This window comes from Berghia stephanieae, chromosome 1, assembly GCF_034508935.2.
Source record: "Berghia stephanieae isolate SIO BIC M18660-M18661 chromosome 1, UCSD_Bste_1.3, whole genome shotgun sequence".
Lineage (NCBI taxonomy): Eukaryota > Metazoa > Mollusca > Gastropoda > Nudibranchia > Aeolidiidae > Berghia > Berghia stephanieae.
Genome location: NC_088360.1, coordinates 47,554,548 through 47,564,547, shown reverse-complemented (window position 1 = coordinate 47,564,547; position 10,000 = coordinate 47,554,548). Strand labels below are relative to the sequence as shown.

The window sequence follows — 10,000 nt, the reverse complement described above, 5'->3', positions numbered from 1 at the left end:
TTATATCTTATTTTCCTTTTTGATTTGATTGGTAACTTGAGCTTAAGTCTCATCTTCATTACTACTGGGTTATGATCAGACCCTATGTCTGCACCGGGGCGGGTTTTGCAGTTAGTGATGTTATTTTTAAATCTTGATTTTATCAGAATGTAATCAATTTGATTTCTGTATATCTCTCCCGGACTTTTCCATGTATATAATCTACGCTTGGGCTGCTTAAACATTGTATTTACAATTGCGAGTTGGTTTCTCTCACAGACATGAGTCAACAATTCTCCTCTTTTGTATGTTGTTCCAAGACCATGCCTGCCAACATATGTGAGGCGATGTCTTTCCTAATGATGGCATTGAAGTCACCCATGACTATCACAATATCTGTTGACTTTGTTTGTTTTATAACATTTTTTATCTATCTATTTATTTATCTATTTCGAAACTGTCTACCTAGCTAGCTATTTCAAAACTGTAATATGAACAACTAAAATTATTCATCAATAAATTGACCGATAAAAGTAACGCTGAAACAATATCTGTTGTAAAGGAGTCCTATTTTTAGAATGATTTTATTTCCAACTTTGATACACATATAAGCATGATCTTCTCATCTGTCGGACAACCTCTGTGGTGTAATGGTAGCATGTCTTGAGATTCGATCCCAACTCAAAGAAGGCTGCTGTTTGAGAAGGCTCTCGTTCTTTTTTTTTTTGTATTGGCCTTCCCGCGTTTATCTGTCGGCCACACCTTTGAGGATTTTTATCTTATACAAGTGCCTGCTTCCCAATTTGTCACTTTGATATTTTCAAAAATAAATTAATGGAGCTACTCTAATGTCTTCGTCCTAAAAATCAAGTGTTCAATGCTGGTTATTATGAAGCAAGTGAGGTTTCTCAGCGGAATCTTTGTGAAGAAAATAGACATTAAGACTTACCAATTATCGTGTAAACTCTTTGGTATAATGGTAGCATGACTATTTTCTTGTATTTTTCTGTTTTGTCTGCTGCTCTTTCATGCACTTTTCAATTGTTCATCTGACATTATTACCTGCTCCCTAATTCGTCACTTAAATATTTATCTCTGAGGAAAGAAGAAAGTTTATAATTTCTATTTAATTTATCAGAAATACATCAACTATCTGGCTTCGTGCGAGATGGATCTTCAGAATGAGGGCCAATTTGTATTGGTTAAACGCCCAAAACAGTTTCGAGTCTTCCCCGACTTAGAAGGAATTTTGTCCATATCCGTTCACCCACTTTTCAAATGGGCAGCAACGAGTGTAAGTATCGCAATTTAAAATTGAAAACTAATCAAATCTTAGTCATATATCAATTACTGCATGTCCTACACATGTAACGTTGTTCAGATTTATTTTCAATCATAATCATTGAGATATTTGTTTCTGTCTTATCCTTTTGAATATGCACACACGTAAACATACACGCGTACACAAGCATTTCATTTCTACGTGAGATTCCATCTATCTACCTTTTTATTTATTTATTTATCTATCTATCTATCTATCTATCTATCTATCTATCTATATCTATCTATCTATCTATCTATCTATCTATCTATCTATCTATCTATCTATCTATCTATCTATCTATCTATCTATCTGTCTGTATGTCTCGTTCACACACTGAGTCATTGGTTTTGTGGGACGTACAATGCTCAAAACACCCAAAGTATGTCCTTTAATACATTCATTTTGATCTGATGAGGACTTCATCAATAGGATTTTCAGTTTCAAAAATATATATTGTACACAATATTAATGACTCGTTTCGATGTCTTGTCTTCGTGAAATATTATGGAGCTTAATATGATGTTAGATAGCTCAGTTGGTAGAGCACTCGTTTCACACGCAAAGGGACCGATGTTAATTCCGGGTGAAGTCTAGATTTTAGCCCACCACCCTTTCCACTCAGTAGTAATAATAATAATAATAATAATAATAATAATAATAATAATAATAATAATAATAACAATAATAATATGGTATTTATATAGCGCCTTACCCCGTATCTAAACACGCTCAAAGCGCTTAACAGTAACGTGGCAACTTTCACTCAAAAATGCAACCACTCAAACATGCAGTATGAAGCAAAGCAATACACTTCTACACTGTTGCATATTGAAAATAAACGTTTTAAGAGGTTTTTAAAGAATCCTGCATCATTACTGTCTCAAGATTAGAGGTGCCGAATATTCAAACGCACACCCAACGATCACACATGAGCCACCCCTGGCCTCTCAAGAATGTGACTACCAACTCCCGACCTCCGATTTCTGGCCGGGACGTAGAATCCAAGCATGTCATCAATGTTTCCAGGGCAATCAGAGTGCAGTGATTCAAAAAACAATAGTACAGATTTTATATTCCACACGCCCCTCAACGGGAAGTTAGTAGAGTTCTCCCAAGAAACCCGATGCAGATTGATCTCTCCCCCTTTCACAGATAACCCCGGAAGAATCGTTCTGGCTACCAGAAGAGGAGAGGATGGCAATAACCAGCTTTGACAGGACTAGAGAATCAACCAACAAAGTCGTGATGTCCCCTGCAATGAAATGCCCAACACCCCGTATTTTTCTCATTTCCGTGCATACTAACATGGTAGACTTGGTAGAAAGTACTCTCCAATGAGTAGCAAGAAATTGCTATTACCTGTTTCACGATGTAGAAACCGGGAAAAGCTCCGTCTCCGTTGGATTAATGGCTTTAAAAGATTACATCAAGATGTCTTATAACCCTTTCGCATGATCAAATAGAAGGCACAACTGCTCTGTTACTGTTGACTGGATTGAAGGGGGAAGGAGATGTGGGAGAGAGAGAGAGAGAGAGAGAGAGAGAGAGAGAGAGAGAGAGAGAGAGAGAGAGATCGGATTTTGTGTATTAGAAAGAGCGCTAAATACAAACAGAACGCTTTGTAGACAATATTCCCTGTATCAAAATGCTACTGAATTGGTCTTGGTTGTCCCATTACAGTTTTTATTTTTTATTCTAAAAAAGAGACACCACTGTTGTACTTAAAATGCGATATATAACTGTAATGTGCATATTATGATTTATCTTTAATACATTTTTATAAAATTATTTCCAGTCAAACTTTTCTTCTCCTCCCCCTGGCTGGGGCAAGACAAGAAGGCAAAGAGAATGGGATGAATGTCAATTGTTGATTGAAAACTTACCAGAACGGACATTACGTCGAGCTTCACAAGGTAGGAGAAACACGTGCCTTTCCTATCAAAGCAGTGCACAGAACGAATAATAAAAATAAAGGAAAAAATACACCCCCCCCCCTCCCCAATCATTTTCGTCTAGAACCTTGGACCTTCTGACTGTTGGACAACTACTTTCTGGCGATGAGGCCTGAGGTTTGATCCTGAGTACTTTTAGATGATTCCTTTTTAAATTTTCTATAATACAAATTCTCTGATAAACATCTTCTAAGATTATAACTTAGCAAAAGTTCCTGCTCGCAAACTTTACACTATCAAAAGGCCACATAAACTCTTCTCATACTTTAGACTAATTACTAGTGTAAATGCAAATCTCTCTCTCTCTCTCTCTCTCTCTCTCTATATATATATATATATATATATTATATATATATATATATATATATATATATATTATTATTTTAATATTTACCACAATGTTGGAGTCAGTCTACATCGATGTTTCAGGCCTTTTCAGCCATCGTCAGGACTGTGTGTTACATGAGTTTTGTTTGTTGTGTGTTGTTGCTTGTTGAAGGTGGTAAATATTAAAATAATAATTCACTCCATTGCTACATGTCGAGCACTATTCGTACCATATTTGTATCCAACACGACTCAAAATATATATATATATATATATATATATATATATATATATATATATATATATATATATATATATATATATCTTTCGATCCCTTCTTTTACTTTATGACTAATCCGTACAATTTTCCCCCATGATCCAATTGGTTTTCTCATATCTTGAGCAGTGAGTCGACCCATTTATATTGAATTGGCTCTTTTAACTATGTGTTTGTGTGGCAGTTGAGGTGGCAGACATGAGGATGCTGAGATGGTCACTTGGCTGGACAAGAAAATATAAAGTGAGAATTGAACAAATTCGAAGGTTGACTGGAAGTGAATACGGAGTTATAGTTACACGCCGAAGCAGACCGACCGATCGACTTACCGAACACGTGATCAATTTTTTCTCGCGTCCTCTCGTCTAATCTCGTCACTCCGGAATAGAAAGAGGAGGCGGAGCTTATATGATATAACGCAATGAAAGTTCCGATGATGGGTGGGGGGATATCACCTCTCCAAAACTTACCTTATTATATGAGATCTTGAGATTCTTATCCAATCATCGATTGATCGTTTGACAGTTCGCTTGTGAACAGTTAGGAGATCATCTCTTGATTTATGGGCAGCCGGCTTTGCGTAAAGGTGGTGAGTGTTGTATACATCAAAGAGTACCGCTGACCGATGGGTAAATAGTGTGGTTGTGTAACCCAAAACCCCTGCCGACTCGACTGCAAGGTCTTGTATGTAATAGTTGCGTCACCATCTCCACGCTCAGTAATAAATTAGTGAGGCAGGACTCTCAGTATATATATATATATATAATATATATATATATATATAATATATATATATATATATATATATATATATTAAAAAAACAACGCTTTTGAATCACACGAGATACATCAGTGTGCTCTTCGCATTGAGAATTGAAAAATGAGATATAAATCAAGAAAATCGACCGGAAAATTAAGAGACTATCATTAAATTTTTAAAAATTGAGCAATATTTTTTTAAAAATCAATCTACTAGAAAAAAAAAATTATTTCTAAACCTATTTTTGTGAAACAAAGATAATTGTTCTCCTTTTTGCAAGCTGATTCAAACAATATGGTTTTCAAATTTATCGTATACGTAATAATTTGGAAGCTACAGAGAAAGGTGTTTTTGTGTAATCCCTTTCACACACACACACACACGCGCGCGCGCACACACACACACACACACAAACATATACATCCCTGGTCATCTATTGCCTATATTATTAATGTTAATGTATACATCCCACGCTGATTGTCACTACCCCCCCCCCACCCCACCCCCAACCATTTCCACCATCCAAGTACCATCGGCCTTTTCTCTTTGATTTCGTATCATGGTCTACCCGAAGCCCAACACCTCTGTCGTTTGTGGGTGAACCCCCCCCCCTCCTCCCCCCCCCCCTCCACCCACCTTCCCCCGTAATCAATTTATAATTTTCTCTCAGTATAGAGCGTCACATGCACAATTATATACTATTGAATGACACTGACCTTGCCCCTCCCCTAACACATGGTAGGGGGATGCCTGAGGTAGTCTCCATTCTTTCCTTCTCCGTTTCTTGTCAGCTGAAGCCAACAGCAACCCAAGCTATCCTCTATCACGTGACATTAGATCCGATGCTGCATACCGCTTGAGAGTCTTCACTATCCAGATCTCGTTCATGGTCAAGTGAGAAGGCTATATCCGTTCAGGTTCGGCGTTCGGTGTCTCGTTCGGCCCGATTTCGTTAAAAGCCTAAGAATGTATCAATAACGATGAGAGAAGATAGATTGAAATGGTTCGGACATGTAAAGAAACGAGAGAGGGAGTACGTGGGAAGGAAAGTATTGGACTTACAATTAGCGGGGAAGAGGAAAAAGGGACGCCCAAAGACTAGATGGTGGGATAAGGTAAAGGACGATATGAAAGAACTGGGCCTGGAGGAAGATGATGCTCTGAACCGTGATGCATGGAGGTGTGGCATTCATTATGGCAACCCTGCAAAATGTGGGATAAGCTGAAAGAAGAAGAAGAAGAAGAAGAAGAAGAAGAAGAAGAAGAAGAACCATGTTTTTGTGTAAAACGTTGCATCACCCTTATAAACCTTTAATGACCAAATGCTGTAGTCCATGGAATTAAAATCAGGGTACATTGGAGTCTACTCATATTTTGAAATAAATCGAATATGCTTTCTTCCCGTACTGAATATTATGTAGCATTGTTAGAAGCAAAAAACGTATTCCGGACTTTGTCCCGATTGATCATTTGTTTTTCAACCAGATGCGGTAACTTCTTACACCAGTAACACTTCACGGATGAAACAAGACGCAAATTTGAAAACTTTCGATATCGTGATGTTTATACGAATTTGGTATAACCGGCATACTAAACCAATAAAGCATTTTTTAAAAACTTAGCAAGAAATAATTTATGGTTTTGTTCTTCTTGCTTGTAAATTTTCCAATGTTCTTAGTTTCCACCTCGTACTGAAGTAGCGTCGTATATTTTTCCGGGTTTTTTTTCACGCGAAGTGGACGAGTGATTAAGGCATTGCACTGTGACCCGGAAGGTCCCGGGTTTGAACCCCGCTTCAGGCGTTTTTTTTCCATGAGCAAGATTATTAACCCCCAACTTGTTCACTTGGACAACATGGGTGATTCCTTTTGACATCAGGCATCTTTTTTGATGAATGATCTATATTCCTTCGTGGAATGCCTGGGCGACGATATTATCTTATGATGTCGTGGCGAAAAGGGCATAATATATATATATATATATATATATATATATATATATATATATATATATATATATATATATATATATATATATATATATATATATCATATATCATACCATATCATGTAAAGGTTGGTTTAGGCCAAGACATTTTAATACCCTATGTATTTAAATGTAATCATAAATAAACGGGGAATTGATTATTCTTTATCAAGCAATATTTGGAATCTATCGGCAGAAGAATTTTTCGTTTCATACTTTATACAGTTCCAAAGTTTTGCATTTCTGTTAATTAAAAAATTCCTTATGCTAGTTTTGTATCTGTCAATAAAGATTTAAAACCGGTCTCCTCTGGTAATGTTTGTACTCGAAAATGAAACAATAATTCATAAGTATCCAAGTCCAAGTCAACCTCAAGATGGAGTAATTTATACAATTGAACGAGGTCTCCCCGAATTCTTCTTTATTTAAGACACACACACACACACATATATATATATATATATATATATATATATATATATATATATATATATATATATATATACATATATATATATATATATTCATATATATATATATACATACATTTGCGTGCGTTATCTTTTTTTCTTTTGCTCATTTATAACAATTCTTCTATTTTGTGTTTTTTTGAATACTATTGCTGCAAATTTGATAATTGATTAACAAAACCCAAGAAAAAGTAAATATTAACGAAGTAGTCCAAGGACAACATTTAGCAAAAAGAACAATACAATAATATATTATAAGATAAGGTATGATTTAAGACTAAAACTCTAAACATTATACATGAATCACCAATCTGAGTTATGTGGAACATTATTCTATATTCTGGTTACTGTCTCTCCTCAGACAAGGCTGAAGGTGAATTAGGTAAGTATTCCATATTATTTTTTAAAAGGATAAGTGTCTACGAAGCGTGCTAAATGACGAGCTTTTACATAGTGAAATGTCCACCTAATGCGCTCTACGCGCTTTACAAGAGGTCCAAAGCAAACAGCAACACTTTACATGTAAGATGAACCGTGACGCCTTAGTTATCCTATCTTTTTCTGATAGAAATAATTCTGTTACAGGCAAAGTAGTCACTAATTTTACAAGCAAGTGAGGTTAGAGAATGTGAGTGTAGAGCCTTTTATAAGAACTCAATTTCAAGCCCATTGAGGGTTCTACATGTCCGAAGGTGAGTCTGCCTTTTTTTTTATGCTAAAACTTTGCTCAAGATATAATAAGGTCTAAAGATGAGACACTGATTGAAATTAATCCCTTAGGGTATGGTCCAGTTCCCTTAGAGTGGAAAGGGTTGAGGACCGAAACAATTGTTCGAAAGGAGGGTCTTCTCTGATAACTTTCTGATTTAGTTCTACCTCAGCTTTTTAAAATGCTTTTACTTTACAATAAACAATTCTTATGCTTTTCAGATGAATCATCAAACAACAATGCTGTAGCCGCCTCTAATAAAAATACCAACGCAGAAGATGATGCAGAAGAAGGTAAACATCACAATGTTACAATATCGGTCTGTTATTTACTCCTGCAATCTATATGCGGGTATTGGTTCGAATCCCTCGCAACCCCTCTATTCATTGACTATTAAAATGTTGCAACTCGTCAAAGATTTGCACCGGTATCTTTCATAGATCGGTATGAGAAAGCAGGAAGTCTTTAATCAACCTTTCACAGACGACTAGCTATGATCGTACCGTCAGCCTCTAACCACCCAGCACCCATCGACGAACTCTTCAGTGGTAAATGACCCAATGTGAATCGGATTAATGTCTGCACTGTGAAAGATGAAGCTGAACGGCTAGCACAACCGACTACAGACGGCGGATCGAAGCGGCTATCGCCAGAGATAACGGGAACATCCGGCGTCACTCAGTTAAGGACACGCAGATGAAAAATGAATAGCATTGTGTTATGGGATGAAGATCAATATTCATAGAATGTTTCTTTATGAATAAAAACTAGCATTACGATAATTGTTTGACTAATTATGTGTTAACTTGTTATTGTATGAGGCAATTCTGTTTAATAATATATAAAATACTTTACTTTAACGGGGATCAATACTTACTTTCTGAACCGACCAACCCCTATACAACGTGCCAATATCCTACCACTCCACCATTTCCTATTTCTTTAAACTTCTTAATACATTCTATTACTATCAGTCAAAGTGATAGGAACTTTTAACCATCAATAAAATGGAATAAAGTGGCACCCGGCGGTGTCTATGGGGAAAACTATCTGGCTCCTATCTTACCTATCTACTTCCTTGCCAACATCCTACATAGACGTGACAATCACTGCCATTTTTTTTTTTCATTATGACGACTGTCCGAGAGGCGTGTTTATCTAAGTGTCTATAGAATTAGTGAAGTAGACATCTATCTGCTCATTGTTATAGTTTCTAGATAATTGTGGAAATCTCACTAGCTTCGTTCAACCAGACTAAAAACGTTATAGGTGACACAGAGTTTTCTGTGATGGTACGATTGATCAGGCAAGTAGAACTAGTGAGTACTTCCATCGAAAGCAAAACATCGATGATTATACGCAAGAAGTTATTATTTATCGCAAGTTCCGTGAAACTGGTGTTTTATTCCGATCTATATGAAGATAAAAGGAATGAAAAGATTTCCTACCACCGTTTGGATAGGATCTTCGCCAATTGTTATCTACATTCTGTCTGATCAAAAAGACCTCGTACACAATGACCCATGGAGTGAACAGATAGTCAGTTTTAGATATAAGCTTTTTACTTATACAAATATCGGGTGACAATTTTAATTGCTAAATGCACTTCATCTGGTTTAACAAGAGATTCAACATCCATGTGCTCGATACTACAAGGTACCAAGCAACAGCCATAAAACACTATATGCTCAGGAAGTGGGTTCCGAATGTCCTTGACTCCAAGTTCCTGTACCAGGTGATTAGGTTTGTGCCATTATCTGCATACCATATTAAAGAAATCTCAAATTTAGTTTTTTCACCGACATCTGACTAAAAACATTCTAACCAGGACTGCATGAAGGGGAATTTTCCCATTCGACGTCAACTCTTATTAGAAACAATTAAGACATAGTTGTCAAATTAATTAGCAAATACGTTATTGGGGGAAGCTTGGGTCAGCGGTTCAGCTTTGATTCGTATACCAGAAAAGTACTGAGTTCGATCACCTGCGTGGCCCTGTGTCACCTCACAGTAGCTCAATTTGCGTTCTGCATTGCGGCTGGCGCCGGTTTTTTCCAGTCTTCACTTGGAATAGCCCCGAGAGACAAATTTCCCCTATGGGATGAATAAAGGGAATTTTATTTATTATTATTTTGTATGTTCTATGGAAAGGTGCCCACTAAAACATAATTCGTAATACTAATAGTTATTTTTTAAGAAGACGTTATTAATAATAT

General features: G+C 36.4%; 1 protein-coding gene across 1 annotated transcript in view; it reads left to right on the top strand.

The window, feature by feature from the left end:
* LOC144976519 (uncharacterized) overlaps positions 1–10,000 on the top strand; it is a 64,647-nt gene that overhangs the window by 13,635 nt on the left and 41,012 nt on the right. The window contains exons 8-11 of the mRNA XM_078920814.1: positions 1,118–1,273; positions 3,099–3,216; positions 7,437–7,457; positions 8,006–8,077. Of these exons, the coding sequence (XP_078776940.1) occupies positions 1,118–1,273; positions 3,099–3,216; positions 7,437–7,457; positions 8,006–8,077 (367 nt within the window). The remainder of the gene's footprint in view (positions 1–1,117; positions 1,274–3,098; positions 3,217–7,436; positions 7,458–8,005; positions 8,078–10,000) is intronic.